A 21,023-nucleotide genomic window follows, 5' to 3' on the forward strand; every position below is an offset into this window, starting at 1 on the left:
AATTGGCCTCTTTTAGACTACTAGTGAGGAGTTAGGAAATCACTACAACATTTCCTGTAGGCCAACTCACAACATGTATTAAAATCCTTGGGAAAAAAAAATCACATCCCTTGACCCTGTGCTGGATACTTTCCCTTTGCCCCTCTGGGATCGAGTTCCTCACTACATCCCAAGAGGCTGGTCTGCGGGAACCGCATCGATGGACTCTTGCCCTCTCCTCTGGCTTCTGGTCGGGCTTGGCAAGTGGAACACACCAGTGGGCGGGGGGCGGGGGGGTACACGGAGAGGAGAACTGTCAGGCATTTGTCCCCTCCCTCTAATGAAGACCACAGCTCCTGTCAGACAGGCTGCCCCCTCCACCTAGACACCCTGCCCGAGTCTGGGTTAACCGCTCCCCACCGCTCCAGCCCTGGGGTGCTGCACTGTGCCTTTCGGTTTCTCTACAACGGCCCACACCTTCAGAAATCCTTCCCCAGCTTGCTGCACTGAATGTGCCATATGTTTTCCGCTGGGACCCCAACTAACACAGCTGTCAGTAGGAATTTACTCTAAGTGAACTAACGTAAGAGTGCTGGTATCATGCTTAGAAATTCCTACTTCACCTCAAGAGCAGAGAATTAATTGACCTATGTTTCCTTGACCTGGATTTATGTATATACATTAAAAACAATCTTTAGTCCAGTCCTAATTTTAATGTAAGATGTAAACTAGGAATCCACCTTAATTTTTTTTCCCAGTGGCTAGTCAGGTGTCTTAACCTATTTTTTTTTAAACAACCAAATCTTTCCCTACTGACCTGCAAAGCCACCTTTCATTATGGGATTCCCATTGCACTGGAATCTGTACTGAGCACTGTTTCCTACTGGTATCAAAGTGGTTTTGTTACTGTAGCTTTAAAATACATTTTTAAATCTGGCAAGTCCCTCTCTTTTCTTTTCCCCCAGAATTTTCTTATTCTCATAAGGACTGCTCCAGTTGAACATTAGAATAATTTTGTAAAATTTAGAATGTAAGAGTTAAAAAAAATTGAACATATGCTGAACATTTCCCATAAAATGAGAAGCATCTATAGCCAGACATGAATTTAGTGCCTATTTTGGCTGGACCTCTTCAGCTGTCTCTCTGCGGAGAAACTTAGACACTTTTAGGATTCACCAGTCAGGGAATTTCGTCTCTGATTTTCTGTGGGGAATGGAGGTGTTAATTTAAAGAGGATATGATGTCTGAGATGGACAAAATGTGACTAGAGACAGTATTCAAATGTGCCTTTTGAATTGGTGGTTGCTTTATTTGGAAAACCTTTTTCCAAAGCATTAATGTTATGTGGTGGTTGGCCTCCCAATCAGCCTACAGAATGATACTTGGCCAAAAATGTAGCCAAAATCTTGCACCCTTGCCCCCGTCCTTTTTGTCTATTGTTGTCATCCTAATGCCCAGTGCTTCTGAGGCACGCCAGGTTTCTATGGGAACAGGAGTGGACACTGAGCCAGGGAAGTGCATGCAGAGAACATGGGGCCCCTCCTGGCGCCCCGTCCAGCCTCCCTCCCCACCCCATCTTGCTCCCTGGAGTCCCCGAGAGGGCAGAGGCAGGGCCTGAGATGGAGGAGGGAACTGAAGGAAGCGGGGATGAGAAACACTTGGCAGGGGTGGGATGGGCACTAATCACCAGGAAGCAGGGTGGGGAGGGGAGGTCAGCAGGGCGTTTCCTACTGATTCACCTGAGCACCCAACTCCAAGACTCCGCAACATTTCTAACCAACTCCCTCACTCCCTCCTTGCTCAGATTTCTGATGTGAATCAAAACTCAGGACCAGGCCCTAGAGCTGCTTCCTTCCTGCCCTGTCGGGTGGCGGGGAGGCAAGGAAAGGTCACTCCCCCTCCTGCTCTTTTCAACCAGAGACTCTCTTCTTCCCACCCTAAGGGCACCACAGTGAGACGGGAACCCACTGTGTGTTCTTTACCCTCCTGGGTAAACCCAGCTGGGGACTGGGCGTTCTCCAGGTTGGTGGGGGTTGAGTTAGAAGCTGTTGCAATAAGAGCAGCATTTGCTGACATGGGCAGAGGCCATAACTACTGAGGGCTCCAAGGTGGTGCCGGAGCAGCCGGCCAAGGCCCAGGGTGTACTTGCTGTGGAGGCAGAAACTCAGCTTATTTTAAACCCATCACCGGGCACCAGATACACACACGGGGCTGCTCTTCCACAGTGTGAGGTATTTATCACGGGTGACGGTGACAATCACTGCAGCCAGCAAAGTGCCCTTCATATGTCAGGCCCTCAAGGAGACCAGGAGACGGGGGGGACCTTTGTCACAGGGGCAGCTCAGCCTCCTCCAGCCATTCTGTTTCTTGACTGGCCATTAACCAATACTCACTACTATATTTCTACTGTATTTAAGGAACAGCCCTTCCCAGGGATACCTGGATATGTGGTGATAGTACGTGTTCTCTTGGCAGGGGTGATGGCAGGTTCAGAATGGGGGTAATCTCCCACTGCCCTCCCGTTTATTCCATCACCAGGGTCCCCTCTGGTCTTCAGGGCACCTCCCAGGACAGCAGCTCAGGTCGGGGTGGAGGGTGGGAGGCGCTGAGGCTGCCAGTGGGGGGAGTACAGCCCCCGCCTCTGAACTGCTGGCGCTGCTGGATGGGGACCACTTTCCCCACCATAACCCCCTAGCACTTCTGACCTCAAAACACAGACGAGAGTTTATCTCTGTACCCTGCAGAAGCCCACAGGGTCAGCGAAGGGAGAAGATGAAAAGGAAAGACCTTCGTCAACCTCCTCTGGGTTGAGGGAGCCCACGGTTCTCAATCCGGGGTGGAGGTTGGCCCCAAGGACTCCCAGCGCCAGAGAGAAGCCCTCCGACACCGGCTCCGAGAGTCAGTACTGGAACGTGTGTAGCAGCGAGAGCGGTGTCCCTCTGCAGCTCAGGCACGCCCTGTTTTGTCGCCAGGACCCAGAGCCCTCCTGCTCAGGGAAGCACCCATGACAGCTCTGGGAAGACAGCAGCACCAGCCCTGCCCGTGCGGCTCAACCCGGGAGCTCGAGCCCTCCGTCATTTCCCAAAAAGAGAAGGAGGTTGAGCGAGCTCCAGGGTGGCTGCTGGCCTCTCCTCTCCAAACACTGCTTCCTGCTCCCGCTGCAGAGCGCTCGACCCGCACTCGCCTGAAGAACACAAACACGCTGATCCTTGTCAACAGAGCCCTCCCGACACCTGCCCCTCCAGCTGAGGAGGCCCCGCCTCTTCATCAGGGCCTGGGGAAGGGGTGACAGCGGCCTGACTGTGCCAGGAAAGGCTCTGTTCATGACCCAAAGGCACGACAGGAATCAAATCGAAGCTCCTCCACGCCCACATTTTCTTCCAACATAATTGTATCGTCTCCTAACCTGGAGTCCTTGAACTCTCTGAAATCATGGGCAAAATTTTGTGTCACAGGGCATTTTTCTAGGGAAAGGGTCCATATGTTTCTGCTTCTCAAAGGTATCTATGACCCAAAAGATCCACTGACTTAAGCTGCTGACTGTGTGAGCTCTCCGTGAAGATCTGGGGACCCAAGTGACTCTTCCTTGGTTGGGTCTTCAATGGATCAAAAACTTACTTCTAAGTAGCCTAAATAAGGTCTCTTAGCTGGCAAAGGTGGTACTAAGTGAGTCACTTAGTGGCAACTGTGAAGACTACTTACGCAAGTTTAAACTCACTTCCAAGTGGGCCTACATCAGCACCGGGACTGTTTCTTCAGCAAAGAGAGCGCCCAAAATAAAATACCATCTGGCCAGAAGTAAAGGTCAAATGCAGACACATTTAGAGTGCAATGGTAGCTTTCCCAGCTTGGAGAGCGAGTTGGGAAAGAGGTCTTAAGTAGTCTGGCATTTTCCTCAGAGCACATGCTGTGTGGCCAAGATTGTGAGGCTGGGGGGGCTGTCGGCCATACAATTTAAGTTCATTACTAACTTAAAGATAACACGATTCTATATAACCAACCAGCTGCAACAGCTCCCATTTTCCCAAACCAAATTCTGGATTCTCACCCAGAGTGAATAACAATGAGGGCAACAGAAGGGGAAAAAATAAACAGGAACATTCACTACATCCCCAGAGGCAGTTAGTCGTATGGTCAAGGTCACACCCCAGATGTGTTATTTGATAAGAACTTACTACTCTCATTTGTTATACGTTTTAAACCAAATGATTTTTCACTTAGGATATAATGTACAAAACTTCTAGAAATTAAGACGTGATGAATCGGAAGCCTCTTGGGTGGAAAACAATACCTTTATTTTGCTGAGTTTCATTTGGATTTTCTTAGACACCAGATCAGACCAGTACTTCTCTCCTAAGAAGTCCCAAAACATTCTTCCAAGCAAGGCATTCACCCAGGCTTCCTGTTCTTCCTCCTCAGAGGGTGGAACCTCTGGCAACTGGTAAAAGAAAAAGGACCAGAATTAACTAGAAAGCAACTGGAGAGCAAGCCAGTGGCTTATTTTTATAAAGTCACTGAAGGTCCCTCCCTCTAGAGAAGGGGGACCGGCCACGTGAGTCGTATTTCTTCCCTATAAATATCAAGTCCCACGTTGTATCAGTGAATAGAAAAAGAGAAACAAAAGCCACCATCACAGATAAAAACTCCTCTTTGTCTATTTGCTTCTTCTACCAGTCTTCTTGTGAACCAGCTAATATTTCATACAATTAGCTCAGCCGTATTACCCTACCCCTCCCCTCCCCCCAAATTAGCTTGGTACCAACATTCTAAGTCAATGACACATCTGATCAAACGTCTGCCTCTCTTTCTTCCAGCTAAGGCTCCCAGGACATGTAACCGTCGAGCTGGTCTCACCAGGCAGCCCCAGAGTTTCTCAATGCCCAGGACTCTCACATTCAGCCTGACTCTTGGGAGGTCATGATTCTCCTGGGCGAGGGGCAGAAAGTGCTTAGAAATACTGGTGTCTGGGTCTTGTATCCAGCGATACTGATTTAAGTGGGTATGAGGATTTTTAGAAACTCTCTTACTGATGTAATGAACAGGTGAGGTTGAGACCCACAGCCCTGGATTAGAGAGAGGAATTCTGTGAAACTCCTACAGCTGTTCTCATCCATCTCAGCCCCGTGAAACACCCTGGGCTTCAGCTCCATTTGATACAATCCACCTAAAACATCTGTTGTGGCCAGCGTGCAAGGTGGGAAAAGAGAAAACCCTGTTAGCCTCCAATTTCCAAGGCTAAGAATTAGACCATGGATTCTTGCCTGGAGAGGGCCAGGGTCGGGGTGAAGCAGAAGGGAGAAGCAGCCGTGACACCCATGGACGGTGTGGTAGTGCAGGCAATGCTTGGTGGTGTCCACTGACCCCATGCCAGGCCCTATGATAAGATTCCTTCTCAGGTTCCCTCATTTACATCTCACAATACCCAGGAAAGACAGAACTTTTACTTCTATTTCAGGCAGGAGCAAACAGACTCGGAACTGTTCAGCACCCTGCCCGAGGCCCCTGATTCATCAGCACAGCCTGACTCACAGCCTCCTCCCTGTCTCCCACCTGCTGTGTCCGGTGGGAGGAAGGGGGCGTGACCAGGCCCGGGCGTGACAGACAGAGCCTTGTTCTGAGGTCTCTAATTAGGTGATAGCCTTATAGAAACAATTCGCCTTGGAAAGCAAAGACTAAAAGAACTAGAAATGCAGGAATCTGTGGATTGCTCACCCTTTCTCTTCCCTCTACGGTTTGTACAAATGCATCTGCCCTGCCCTCACGGCTGCCTGCAGCCATCACCTACACCAGACGCCTCACGTCTCTGTGCTCCAGCGTGGGCTCACACGGGTGATGTCTGTCTTGCGCAGCCGTGACCACGCCCCCGCACAGCTGTGTCCTAAGCCGGGGGCAGAGTACACGGGTGGCCTGGTGCTTGTGGATTTGACACTTAGAGATGTGATGACCTGTGAGTGTCCTAAAGGTCTATGGCAGGGACCTATGTGTGATTTTTCTGAAGCCTGGACTCCTTAGGGTCTGACTCAGTTGAACTGGTCACTGAGCTTGTGCAGGGCCTGGAGGGCTGCCCAGCACCCACCTGTCCTCCACTCTCATCAGGGCTTGTGCCGTCTCTCGCTTTGGGGGCCTGGGGGTTCACCTGCATTTCTCAGTCTAATGTTACTGCATATAAGTAGGGATACCCTATGTTCTAGGAGTCCTTCAAATTGGGGTATTTTCAAAGTTATCCCTTATAAATGTCGGCGAGTCTCATTTAAAAAAAAAGTTAAACTCTGTTTTAAAAAATAATACATGTTGGTCCCTGCATTTCAGAAGACATGGCTCTAGCTGCCTTGTGTGAATGGCTGTAGGGTCCCCTCTCTGTGCTCTTCTGGTGCTGTAAAGGCTTCTGATATTAACCGAGGCATCTCTACCACCAGGTTCTGGATGGTCGAGTGGAAGCCTGTGCCCAGCGAGCACTTAGTCATGCCTCAGGCTGTACGCGGTTTTTGGAATCGCTTTTCTCTCTGCCTGAACATCTGCACCCCACCCCAAGGGGATCTGGTCTAGCTTTTCTGAGGTTACCGTCTTTGAGTCACATCAGATTATCTATGCAGACTTCTGAGTAAACACTCACCCAGGGACAATACCCTCCTCCCCCAGGGATCCGGGCAGTGCCAAGAGGCTGCCCACGCAGGGCGGTGCATGTCTCACTCAGATCTGTAGGCTGCACAAGAGAAGAGGTTACTTTTTCCCTTCTCATGTGGGAGAGTTGACTCTTTACTAACCTTTCCTTACAACCCTAGTTATTCACAGGAAACAGGTTTAACAACACAAAATAGCATGAAACAAAGGCTATTTCACAACTTTTGTCCAAGCCAAAGGCATATGATGTGGAAACAAATTTCTGAAATAACTGACAAGGAGGTTGTTTTTTCTTTTCAACTGTTCCTTTTTCTAATGCAGGCTTCTCTCCACAGACTCATTGGGAACAAAGAAAAATCCATGAGCAGCAGAACACTGACAATGCATCAAAGCAGCTTTATGAACAAAATCTGGATTCAACAGGCTGCTAGGAAGAACTCATTTCCAATGGGAGTCATACAAATTTAAGACCGTCAACAATAAATGTGTACACATTTCCTAATGCTGCTGTTTGGCTGCAGGAAGGAATGTGAGAAGCAGATTCACTTTACCATTTCAATTAAAGATGTACATTTAGCAAGGGTATGTTTCTAAAAATGGCTTCCAAAATGAAGTTTAGAGAGTTCAATGGCCCGAAGCTAAAGCAAGACTATTGTAACTGTCTGAGTAGCTCTTGGGAGATATTTTATTAAAAACCAACCTGTAAAAAGAAAATAGTACAGATTTACTTTTTGTGGTGTAACTTTTCCTATTACAAATAGCCAGGCGATCAGCCCAGCTTTTTAAGGGCAAAGGCAGCTTGGTGGCTTTGCTGCTAAGGTCTGGTCGCACACTATCTGATGTCATGAGGGCTTCACAAAGGGCTGCCTGGCCCAGGAGAGGGCACAGTGGAAGACCCTCCCGGTTAGCTGTTTCCCCGATTACAAAAACAAGCATATTTACTAGAGAAAACACCCATAATCCCATTATCCAGATATACTTATTTAAAACATTTTAACTATATTTCAGTCTGTTTTCAATGTGTGTATATATATATATATTTGTTGTTTAAGAATACATAACTTTAAAAAATAAGCATAACTAACATGGTTTTGTATCCTTTTTAAAAAACAGATTTATTGAGATATAATTCACATACCATACAATTCACCCATTTAAAAAGCATCATCAGTGGTATTGGTATGTTCAGAGTGTGAGGGCATCACCACAATCAATTTTAGAATATCTTCGTCACCCCCAAAGAAACCCTGTATCCACGAGTGGTCATTCCCCATTCCTCCCAGCTCCATCCCCACCAGCCCAAGGCAACTAACCACATATCTGTCGCAGTGAATCTGCCTATTCTGGACATTTCACATAAATGGAATCACACAATATGTGTTCCTTTGTGGCTGACTTCTTGCACAAAGCATAATGTTTTCAAGGTCATCCATGCTGTAGCATGTATCAGTACATCATTCCTTTTTATTATGGAATAATATTCTATTATGTGTATATACCACACTTTGTCCATTCTTCAACTGAGGGATATTTGAGTTGTTTTCCACTTCCTGCTATTGTGAATAACACTGCTATGAACAGTTGTGTACAAGTTTTTGTGTGGACCTAGATTTTCATTCATTTCTCTTGGATATACACATAGGAGTGGAACTGCTGGATCATAAACCTCTATGTTTAACATTCTGAGGAACCACCAACTGCTTTCCACAGCAGCTGCATCATTTTACATTCCCACTGTTACAAGGGTTCCGGTTTCTCCACATCCTCATGAATCATTGTTATCGTCTGTCTTTTTTATTCTAGCCATCCTAGTGGTTTGGACGTGGCATTGCATTATGGTTTTGATTTGCATTTCCCTGATGGCTAATGACTGAATATCTTCTCATACACTTACTGGCCAGTTGTATATCTTCTTTGCAGAAATATCTATCCAGATCCTTTGCCCATTTCTTAATTGGGTTATTTACCTTTTATTATTGAATTACAGGAGTCCTTTATATATTCTGGGTACAAAACCCTTAGACATATGATTTGCAAACTCTGTGGGCTGTCTTTTCACATTCTTGATAGTACTGTTTGCACACAAAAGTTTGTAATTTTGATGAAGTCCAATTTACCTATTTTTTCTTTGGTTGTGTGTATTTTTGCTATCTTATCTTAGAAGTCTTTACACCTAGCCCCAATTCACAGAGATTTACTCCTATATTTTATTTGAAGAGTTTCATAGTTTTAGCTCTTGCCTTAAGGTCCATGATTCATTTTGAGTTAATTTTTGTATACGGTGTGAGGGAGGGGTCTGACCTCATTCTTTTGCATGTGGATGTCCAGTTGCCCCAGCACTATTTGTTGAAAAGACTATTCTTTCCCCCACTGAACTGTCTTGGCACTCTTGTCTGTAACCTTCCTAAAATTTATTTTTAAATTGGATATATGGCTTTATATTTTTTACTTATTGTATGATAAACACTTTGCAATTCTACTTTTAAATGTTTAAAAAGCTGACTCTGAGCTTGGAAAGGGGAAGCCTTGGGAAACCATTCTGCCAATTAAGATTTCCTGGTTTCTGTTTGATTCCTGTTTGCTTTGTTGAGTTCTTATCTCCTGATAACACCAAACAGGATGTAGTATCTTATGATCCAGTTTGTAGGTAACAAGATAATTAGCGGAACTAGCAATAATGAAGGCAGGACTCTCCAAAGCTGGGGCAGCCTACATGACCTTTAAGTATTTCTGAAAACCTTCCATTGAAAAGGAGCGTGGCAGTGCCTGATGTGATCTGAACACCAGAGCCTCACACTTGGTGAACAAGCACAGCGCTGCCTCACCAATGGCCCTCCCTCCCAGGCAGGCCGCTTCAGGGCATAAAGAACTAGTAGCCTCCCTGGCCTCACACCTTTGAGTAAATCCACAGGCTGCCCGTGGGGTCTCCCTTCCTGAGGTACCAACACTAGGGATAATACTATCCCACCTTTAGACATTTCTTAAAAGAGTTTCTTCATTTTCTTAATTGCTGTTTATATCTTCTCCTCAAACCAACAAGATGATCAAGGTCTGGGTCTCCTCAGCCAGCCTCATGGTCTCACTATTCTAGAGGTGAAGCTGCCTGAGAAGAGAGAAAATGGCGCCAAGATCACAGGGGTTTGGAGACTTCAGAGGCTGGTACAGTCTGTGTTTGTGAGATAAAGTGGAGTCACAAGGGCAAGTCAGGGCTCAGCGACCGATCACTAATCACTAAACATCTGGAGAACCAGGCCCTTCCTCCAAAAGAGCAGTATTTTATAATTCAAATGTTGAGCTCCAAAGTGATTTCAGAATCCCCCGAACTTGTTTTTAATTATTATGGGTAAGAATAACTACCAAAAGTGTTCTAGCATTGTTTAATACAAACCTAGTCTACATCTACTAATTATCACTGGCTGTTTTCAGCATTGGTTTGGCTCCTGACCACCAGTGGCCCTACTCACCTCCTGACCCAGCTTAGCACTGGGCCATGTGTGAGAAAGGAGGCTGAGTGTGTGGAAGGCGCCGTTAGACCTGGAGCCCTCAGGGTGAGAGATGCTTTGAACGTGGCCTGTAAGAAGCAGCAGCAGGGTGGGGCAAAGGCTGGTGCTGTGTTCCAAGCTCCTTGCATAGAAGAGGAGGGGGCATGCTACCCTGGGTAAGCGTCTGGGTGGTGCCGACACTGATGAAGTGACAGTGTAACTTGAAGAGGTGTCAAAGGTTCCTTTGTGTCTCTGAGCCCTTTCAGTTCCTCTTGGACTCATGACAGCAGAGGCAATATGAACCCAAAGAAATAACCTGGCCGTCTTTGGCAGGAAGGATGAGCACTAATGACCACGTCCAAAAGGTTCACATTTGGCAAAATTGTGGGGAAACAGGCATTCTTATTACCAGTGGGAATGAACACTGGTGCAACCCTTACGCAGAGGCATTTGGCAATATCTAACAAAACTACACGTGAGTTTACATTCTGACATTCTCGTAAGATATCACCTTGAAGCTATACCCCCAACAACACAAAAATACACATATACAAGGTTGTTCATTGCAGCACTGTTTGTAATTGCAAAATATTACAAACCACCCATACGCCCATATAAGAGAATGAATATACTATGGAACATTCACACAATGGAGTCAGTCTTTGCAGTTGCTGAAAAACAAGAGGAAGGGGAGATATCTAAGAACCGATGTGGAGTGATTTCCAGAATGTGCTGGTAAGTGAAAAAAGCGTGCAAAAGAGTATCCATGGCGTGCCATCCTTTGAGTAAGACAGGAGGGGAAATGAACCCAGAGAGGATGAGCCAGAGACTAATGAGACCGGTTCACTACTGGGGTGGGGGTGGGGGGATGGCATGGATGAATAGAAGGAAAAGGGCGGGGGAGACGGCACTTTTCTGAATATGTCTTTGTACAGTTTCGGTTTTTGGAACCATGTTAATGCTTCACAGGCACAGAAAAGAAAAGAAAATTAAAGAGGGGGTGGGGGAAGGTCCTCATTTGCTCGAATTACAGAATTAAAGAGAAATAAAACTAGTAAAGAACTATCTCCACTGAAAAGGAAAGCATGAAAAGTAATAAAAAGAGCATAGGAATAAATACTGTAGCAGACCTTATTTCTCAAAAATGGTGCAATGATACTTCCCATCCCAGATGCTCTTCTAAGAATTTGCTACTCGCTCAGCTCAGCAGAGGTGGAATCTATGCCCCTCTCCTTGAAGCTGGGAGGGCTTTTTGACTACTTTGACTAATGGAGCAGGAAGGAAGTGACATTACTTTACTTCTGAGATTAGGTCATAAAAAGCCCACCTGGCTCTTTTCTCTAGGGACGCTTGTGCTTGAAACCCAGTCACCACACTGAAGGAAGCCCAGGCCACATGGGAAAGAACCGAGGCCCACAGCCCCCAGCCCTAGCCGAGCTCCCAGCCACCACCCAGCAACTACTTGCCAGCCATGCAAGCGCCATCTCGGAAGCAGGTCCTCCAGCCCCCCGTCCAGCCTCCCCAGCTGACACTGCATGGAGCAGAGAGAAGGTTTCACTGCTAGGCCCAGTCAAATTACAAATCTGTGACCAAAATAAATCACTGTTATTGTTTTAAGCCACCCCATTTGGGGCTATTTGTTACACAGCAATAGATAACTAAAACATACACCTATACCTTATTCACGACTGTCTCTACTACCAGACCACTCCTGAGAGCCAGGACGCGGCCCACACATGCTTCAGGCAGGCCAAGTGGACGTGGCAGCCCAGCGCTAAAGCTCACGCACTTGCTTCAGAAGCCCCCTTTCAAAGACAGTTGCCTGTGTTCACACAATTCTGGCTCTCTGGTTGCCTAGCCCATGCAGATTAGAACCATTAGATTAGGGGTAGGGGTGGGACATGAGGATAAGCACTCAAGGAAAGGCAACTAGAAGGACACACACTAACACCAGCCAACAGACAAGTGACAGAAAATGCTGCAGAGTCTGTGGTCTGGGATGGTTCAGACGGGGGTGAAAGGCCTGACCTCGATAGCCCTGCAGGACAACAGGCCTGAATTTCCATGTGTTGTATTGAGTCTTTAAATCACCAGGAAAAAGATTAAATCATCCCTGCCTGCTCTGCCTAAGGGGGACAGGAAGTGCAATGTGGTTTTTAAAGACTTTAATCAGACTTAACTTAGAAGATGAAAAGAAGGTTCTGGTGTTTAAAGGGGTTAAGTGCTAAGTACCTGGAAAAAAGGTTTGTACCAGAGACACCCCCACCCCACCCCAGCGACAGCAGCGCAAGGTTGAGGGGTCAGGCTCTGTGCCAGCAGGACCTCCCAGGCCCTCCTGCGGCTTCCACAGACCCCAGTGATTACACGATACAACAGGCACATGTAACACATACTGAGGAAGCGATGTTCTAAAACTTTTGTTTTTTTAATTTACAGAACTCTTTTTTAAAAAGCAAGCATTTATTTATTAGATCCTTTTCTTACATCACACAATTCTCCTCCTGATTTTCCTGAGTCTAATGAGAATCCAGACAGCTGACAGCCCAGGCAGAAAGGGAATTAGGGCGAGTGGGACTCACTGTTGGTAAACAGGACATTTCCAGAGCAGTTTTCTATTACCCCGCTCTAGCTTAGAGGGAAGTCTGCTTCCCACTCTAGCTGGTAACTTAGGTCAGAGGGGGAGGCGGTGGGTCAGAGGCCAGCAAAGGCATATGGTCTTTTTTGGCCCTGACAAAGTAGGCTGGGTGAAGGTTCTGGGGCCTCTTCCACACTGAAGAGGGTCAACAGAATGACTAAAGCCTGAAAGCACAAAGAGGATGGTACCAAATGCTTCCCGTTAACAGAAATACAGTCACTATAAGAGGTTAAACACTTTAGTAACTGAACATGGAAGAAACAGGCTTCGTGCTCCACGGGCGGGAGGCTGTGCCTCAGAACCTCAGGGGGCGTAGTGGCTGGAGGCCTCAGGGCAAGCACAGTCTGAGAATGACCCACCAAGACGGCAGTCCTGGCAGCCAAAGGGCCTCGGAGTCTCAGATCAGGTTTTGTGCACTCCATCACTTAGCAACTGTGACATTAAGCTACTTAACTTCTGTGAAGTTTGGTTTCTCCATCTATAATATGGAGAGAATACCACCTGGTTTGCAAGACGGTTCAAGGGATCAGAGTAATTCTATTACAGTGTCTGACAGAGTCTGACATATGGCAGCTTATATGAGTCATCTTATCACAAATGATCTTGAGTCAATGTCCAGCTTGTTACATTTTGCAAATAATGCATATGGTAAACCTTCAAAAGCCCTGGACAGAGCTGAGGAGTCTGAGAATTTGAGTATACAATGGTTATTAAGGAATTAGACCTCTATTGCTAATGATTCTGTGAATTTCCCTACTGATGGCCCAGTTGCTCAGGTCAAAAGCTAGGGGTAATCTCTGCCTCCTTTGGTTCTCCCCATCCCACATGGAACTCATCTGCAAATCCAGCCAGCTCCCCTCCAACAGTATCCCCAAGGCCGCCACTTCTCACCACCTGCTATGACCACCTCAGCCTAGCCCCATGCTCTGCTGCCACGATCACCTCCCACCGCCCCTTCCTCCTACTGCCCCTTCTCCAGTCTCCATGGAGAGCCACATGACTTTTTAAACTCAAGTCAGATCAACATTAGCCCCTGCTCAAAACCCTCCCAGGGCCTCCCATGACCTGATCGGACGAGGAATTGATCTGACGAGGCCCTGCCTCTGTCCCTTGCTCACTGTCACCTACGCTGACCTCACCACAGTTCCTTGAATACTCCAACCACAGGCCTGCTTCAGGGCCTTTGTACTTTCTGGTCCCTGCACCTGGAATGCTCCTCTCACACAGATCGCCAGGGCTCACTTTCTCACTTTGGTCAGGTCTCTGCCCAAATGTCACGTCCTCAAAGAGGCTGTCCTCGACCCCAATCTAAAACAGCAGTTCTGGCCACTTTCCACCCTCCCTTATTTGTCTTTATTTTCATGCGTATTGGCACCTGATGTTTGCTGTTTGCTGCTTGCTATCTCCCTGACTAGAGTCCAAGCTCCCTAAGAGCACAGCTCTCATCTGTCTGGTTCAGCACTGTGTCCCCAATGCCTAGAACAGGGCCTGGTACAAAAGAGGCGCTCAAAGGGCTTATGTATGAGGAAACGAATCTAAGAGCAAAAAAGCTACCCCCAGGCAGCCAGCTTTACCTTCTTCCCAGCTGTGGGGCTGCTCTCCGCACTCTGCACTGGGCTCCTTTGGGGGCTTCGGTTTTCCTGGGGGACACACCTGGCCATGTACACACCGTAGTCCAGAAGCATCTTCTGCCGTACACTGCCCGCTAGCTCCTTCTGCTTCGGCTGGGGCATGATCTCCTCCACGCTGCCTTTGCTGCTGCTGCGGCTGTGGGTCAGGTGGCCCGAGGGACTGTTGTGTCTGCTGTGTGAGGGCAAAACCCCTGGAGCAAAGAAGTGATGGCTGTTAATGCAGATGAGGAAAACGACGGCAAAGGAAATGGAACACAGAGCAAACTCCACTGGGTACAGCTGAAAAGCAGCTAAAATGCTATAAATGACTATCTAAAATATACATATTTATAAGGTTATTTCCCACCCTGAAAGACACCTTCCATTGTAATGATAGATAACTTTTTAGAACAGTTCTTATTCTTCTTCAAGACAATTCAGAGGAATGGGAGCCATGATACATATCTGGTAGGCACCTTTTTCTTTTCTTCTGGTGCTCTCTTGGGGTCAGATGAAGGACTGACACAGCCCAAGGGGCACACAGAAAGTGGGCAGAAAGCTAACTGGAATTGCCATAAGCTGTGGATGGACAAACATCTTTCATTCATTCATTCAACACAGTTTTCATCGAGCACTTTCTCTGGGCCAACTCCACATTAAAAAGAATAATAAGACATACACAGTCCCTGCCCTTGAACTCGGGCACCTAGGCAAATAAATCACAATTTTCTGTAATAAGCACTGTACTGAAGCATGACTAAAGGACTTTCAGGGCAGAAGGGACAGGGTGAGTCCCTCTGCCCAAGAGCCGAGAGGCGCTTCCTCCAGCAGTGACCTTCACAGGTAGTGACCTCTGGACTGCCCCTTGAAGAAACAATTGGCATTTTCCCGGCCTAGGTGGGGGAAGAGCATTCCAGGTAGAGGGAACAGCATATGCAAAAAGCAATGACAGGGCACAGTATGTCTGGAGGACGGTGAGAGATTCAGTGCTGTTCCAAGCAAAGTACATGGGACAGAGGGATAGGAAATGAGCAGAGGGGCGGGGTAATCGATGGCAAATGCAGTGAGTCAGGAGGCCAAGGATTCTGTGCTTCGATGGCAATCTCAGGCGTGGAGGCCATGTTGAAGGCCAGGAGCTTGAGAGCATAAGCTGCCTTCTCACTGGCCTTCTTGTTATAACTAGGGTTTTCCTTCTGCTGCTTCTCTCAGAGGAGCCACAGTACATAAACATAAATATTGATATAATCTTTAAGGAACCAGCAAAGGCGAAAAAAATACATCTGCAGATGGTTCCATCACTGGTTAAATGATTCAGTACAAAGTACTGCAGTGAGCAGCCTAGAAGGCAAATAACCCATGAATACACCTTAGGTGGCAGACAGTCATCAGTTCAGGGTGGTCTTCCTCTCTTCCTACCCGGGACTCTCTCTTGATTCTCCCACGGGCCCTTTAAAAATACATAAGCATTTAACACACATGTCATTACCTGGTTTACTTCCAGAGACACCAGGTGGCTTCCTGGTTTCCGACTTCAGCTTAGATGCCAGAATAAATCTCCTAAACCACTCCTCTTTTTCTCGGCCAGTTCTCCCAAAGAGATAGAGTATCTGATCTCGCTGGCCAGATCGTGTTCCCTCCTGAGGGTGGGTTGGCTTCTTAGGGTCCTCGCCTCCCAACTCCCTCTCAGCTGGTGGCTTTTCTTCAGAAGTCTCTTTATCAGTCTGGGCCTTAGACATAAAGTCATCTTGTCGACCAAGCTCGATACAAATGGGGTACTTTTTATTCCAGATTCGCTTTCGAGCCAAACTTTTAGGCACAAGATAAATCTACAGAGAAAGGGAAAGGATTTACACTCTAAATTAAGAATTGGCTACGTTGTGCATTACTACTGTGCAGAGCACAAATGCAAACTTCATAGTATTTTTGACTAAAATGATGAACGTGAAAGAATTACCACCTGTCCATAACGTGACTTTAGAAACTAGAATTTTTAGAAATGACTTATCTTTCAAAATAATTCCAGAAAGTAGATATTCAAGAATTTCGCACGAGTTACAAATATCTACGATTTTCAGGTAACAGTAGCAGAATAATCAGTTAATGGATTATCATCAACTAAGTTTGGATATCAACTGAGTTTAATGACCCTGGGCCAAACCTAAGCTGGGGGGAAAAAGAAGAATTTATCAAATTAGATCCTGATGGGAAGCTCAAGTTTATCAACCACAAGTTAAGAATAAATTCGTCAAAAAACTATTTTAAATAATTCTGCCATTTTGGAGAAACTCAAAGATCACTCACAAGATTTATAAGAAAAGAGAACCTATAGCTTTTTGGAATAACAAATAATTTACATTTCTCAAAAGCAGAAGTATACTTTATCAAAATGTGGTTATTTTGCGTAATTTTCCATAATTTTCACATTTACAGAGCTTGCGTTAGTTATTAGCCTAGCACCACCACACGTGGCTTTTGTTTGACCAAAAAAGTTAACTCTCAAAGTCAGAAGAGTGTATGATGCCTTTGCTTCTCAGAGTGTGGTCTGTGGACCAGCAGCATGGATATCACCTGGGAGCTCATAAAAATGCAGACTCTCAGGCCCTACTCATAGTTGCTGAATCAGATTCTGTACTTTGAAAGATGCTCAGGTGATTCATATGCACATTAATGTTTGAGAGGCACTGCTCTAAATTACACTCATACTTTAAACACACAACCTTTTAAGGGGAAAAATTACAGTAAAGCGTCCAAGATTCCAAATGCTTTTCATTCATCTAAGCTTCCAAATTAGTTGGGCTCACCTTGCTGTCGGACAGGTCGTAGATTTTCTGGCTGACGTAGGTCACCTCTGGCTTTGTTTCATTGTAGCTTGCCCTCCTGGATATATTTTTATTGGGCTTTGAAAGCCTTACGGTCCCACCCTCAAGTCGAACAAAAACTGAATGCGTCAAAGTCGCATGGTACGTTTCTGGATCATAGTTGTAAATCTCATTCATCCATCCCTGATGGAGAAAAACTTCCTTTAGTAAAATCAGAATAAACAGACACCTGATTCAGTATGAAAATGATGACCACTCTGGTATTCAGGGCACTGAAACCAAACTTGACTACGATGCAAGTATTAACTTACTGATGACAAGAGGTTGCTGAGACAAGTCTCTGAGCTTGAAGGATAATTGTGCTGAGGAGTGATTTGGTATGTTTTTGTTAACTAAAAACCTGGATTTAGGGGGAGAATGACAATGTCCATTTTCCTAAATAATTAAAGCTTTTCTTTCTTTTCTTTAAAGCTGAAAGGCAAATCAGGAAACTCAAAAGTTTAGTTCATGTAAACAGAAGAAGTTGTCTCGGCCTGACCTCCTCTGGGGACAAGTAATCCCACCCAGTCTGGCCTTCTTAATTAAGCAGACACAGCCCACCTGCAAACAATCTTTAAAATTTCACAGACCATATTAACTCATGTTACCATACCACTCCCCATTTCTATCTCAGTGAAATCACATAGTGAAGCAGATGATCGAGACTTAGGCATTAAATAAATCACAGATATGATCAATGGTATGTCAAAATTCAAAGATATGTAGTAACTTAAATGAATAAAGTCGTGTTCCAGGTTCCCCCCCACCCATTAATATGTTTAAGAATCAACGTATGAGTACAGAGAGCAAACATGTTGAAGGTATGAACAACACACAAAACCCTTACACACAACAAAACAGTGCTAAAGCTAGTCTCATAGCTGTAATCAGTATTCATCATTTAACACTCTGCCAGCCCCACAGTACTTTTTCAAATGATATGGGTGGTCCAGATCTCTTTAAAAGAAGTTCTCTAGGGAATTTTAATTACTGTGTTCCCACACCCCTCACTTTATGTCTTTGAAATGAGTAGAGAAATGCTGAAGATCACTACAGTAGAGTTGGGATTGTCATTCTTCTCAAGGAATAGCCATTTCCACGGTGAGTATTTGAGTCTCACACTAAAATCTTGAATTAACAGCCTCGGCAAGTGAGGGATGCTCAAAATTCTCTTTTATTCATTCATCCATTCATCCAAACATGCAGTGAATCTTTCTATGTGCCAAGCAGTGTGTCAGGAGTTGATACAAAGATTTTAAAAAGAACAGCATTTTCTCCACACCCTCTCCAGCATTCATTGTTTGTAGATTTTTTTGATGACAGCCATTCAGACCGGTGTGAGGTGATACCTCACTGTAGTTTTGATTTGCGTTTCTCTAATGATTACTGATGTTGAACATGGAGGTTCCTTAAAAAACTAAAAATAGAACTACCATATGACCCAGCAATCCCACTACTGGGCATATATCCTGAGAAAACCATAATTCAAAAAGAGACATGTACCACAAAGTTCACTGCAGCACTATTAACAATAGCCAGGACATGGAAGTAACCTAAGTGTCCATCAGCAGATGAATGGATAAAGATGTGGCACATATATACAATGGAATATTACTCAACCATAAAAAGAAATGAAATTGAGTTATCTGTAGTGTGGTGGATGGACCTTGAGTCTGTCATACAGAGTGAAGTAAGTCAGAAAGAGAAAAACAAATACCGTATGCTAACACACATATATGGAATCTAAAAAAAAAAAAAAAAGGTTCTGATGAACCTAGGGGCAGGACAGGAATAAAGACGCAGACGTAGAGGATGGACCTGAGGTCATGGGGAGGGGGAAGGATAAGCTGGGATGAAGTGAGAGAGTGGCATGGACATATATACACTATCAAATGTAAAACAGGTAGCTAGTGGGAAGCAGCTGCATAGCCCAGGGAGATCAGCTCGGTGCTCTGCGGCCACCTAGAGGGATGGGATAGGGAGGGTGGGAGGGAGATGCAAGAGGGAGGGAATATGTATACATATAGCTGATACACTTTGTTATATAGCAGAAACTAACACAACATTGTAAAGCAATTATACTCCAATAAAGACGTTTAAAAACAACAACAACATTCTTGACCCAAGGGTACTCCCAAAACAGTAGAGAAGAACTGGTCTTCATTTCACCATCCTATGACCCTACTAGAGTAACTATTTAAAAAAAGTCCTCACAAAGAATATCCTGAGTGTGTTATTGGAAATAAAAACGGACAAACATGCTTCTTTATCATTGGGGGTATGTGTGTGTGTGTGTGTGTGTGTGTGAAATTTATGAGCCAATTATATGGATTTATACACCTCAGTAGATCTTTTGCATGAGCTAGGAATATCTCACCCTCCTCCCAATGAGTCATTGCATCTATTAAAAAATGCTGGATGAGTAAGCAGTGGCCATGGGAAGAGAGTGTAATCTAGGTGTTTGTAAAGAAACAGCAATGATCAAAGCAATGAAGCAAAACAGGGGACAAGCGATACAGAGCACAGTGAGGCCTGAAGTGGACTGAGCTGCTGGAGCATCAGTTTGGGTGGGCTTATTTTGCTAAGTATAGAACTAAGCATGATTTTTGGTTCACAGTTTTCTGTCTTTTTCTTTAGTCTGTTATTATGGTGAAGTACGTTCACTGATTTTTGAATGTTGAACAGTTCGCATTCTTGGGAAGATTATGCATGGGTCATGACGTGCTGAAGCTGGACTATACCAGCTCATGAGAGCTGATTCTACACATCTTTTCCCAACTCCACATTCAGTGACCTTACGTTGGTAACTTGCAACTGGCCATGGTGGGAGATTTACACCATGGAAATCAGTACAAAGAGGGCTCCCCCCACCAACCGGAGAGCCAGTTTACCAGCACAACACTATTATTATCCTCTACATACACTGCTGAATTTGGTTTGCTAGTGCTTTGTTCATTTGTCCAAGTGCATGAAGGAAGTTGGTCTATAGTCTTTTGCAGTATCTTTTGGTATTATTATCTAGCCTCATAAAATGAGCTGGGAAGTGTTCCTTCTATTTTCTGGAGGAGTTTGTGTAGAATTAATATTTCTTCCTTAAAGGTTTGGTAAATTTGCCATGGAAGCCATGTGGGTCCGGAGTTTTCTTTGTAGAAAGGTTTTAAACTATGAATTCAATTTCTTTAGTTACTATTGGACTATTCAGGTTATCTATTTCTTCTTGAGTGGGCTTTGATAGTTTATCTTATTAGGAAATTTGTCTGTTTCATCTAAGTTATCCAGCTTCTGGGCATAATGTTGTTTGTAATATTTCCCTATTATTCTTTTAATGTCTGTAGAGTCTGTAGTGATGTCCTCTCTTTCAGTCCTGATATTGGTAACATTTCTTCTTTTCTAATATAATCATTTATTGCTATTAATTTATCTCTAAGCACTGCATCAGCTGCAATTTTTGATTTGCTGTATTTTCAATTTTATTTAATTGAAAATATTTTCTACTTTCCCTTGTGACTATCTTTGGACCCATGGCTAATCAGAAGTATGTTTAATTTCCAAATATTTGCGAATTTTCCAGACATCTTTCGGTTATTGTTTTCTAGTTTACTTCCATTATAGTCAGAGAACTTGCTTTGTATAATTTCAGTTCTTTTCAACTTGTTTTATGGCCCAGAATATCGTCTATCTGGGGAATGTTCCACGTACACTAAAAAAAATATGCATTCTGCTGTTGTTGGGTAGAGTTTTCTATAAATGTATTTATTTGTCTTTTTAAACACAAACATTTTTCACTAAACATCTCCTGACATATAATCCACAGTTCTCTTTTTATCCAATTTGGTTG

The 21,023-nt window shown here is 44.9% G+C and overlaps 1 protein-coding gene across 3 annotated transcripts in view; it reads right to left on the reverse strand.

Moving 5' to 3' along the window:
- The window catches only part of TEX2 (testis expressed 2), a 107,383-nt gene that overhangs the window by 24,595 nt on the left and 61,765 nt on the right, over positions 1-21,023 (reverse strand). For all 3 annotated transcript variants that reach the window (XM_073797422.1, XM_019944353.3, XM_073797423.1), the window contains 4 exons: positions 17,129-17,329; positions 15,814-16,153; positions 14,292-14,539; positions 4,271-4,417 (listed from right to left, as the gene is read on the reverse strand). In XM_073797422.1, coding sequence (XP_073653523.1) covers positions 4,271-4,417; positions 14,292-14,539; positions 15,814-16,153; positions 17,129-17,329 — 936 coding nt within the window. The remainder of the gene's footprint in view (positions 1-4,270; positions 4,418-14,291; positions 14,540-15,813; positions 16,154-17,128; positions 17,330-21,023) is intronic.

Source organism: Tursiops truncatus, chromosome 20 (genome assembly GCF_011762595.2).
Source record: "Tursiops truncatus isolate mTurTru1 chromosome 20, mTurTru1.mat.Y, whole genome shotgun sequence".
Classification (NCBI taxonomy): Eukaryota; Metazoa; Chordata; class Mammalia; order Artiodactyla; family Delphinidae; genus Tursiops; species Tursiops truncatus.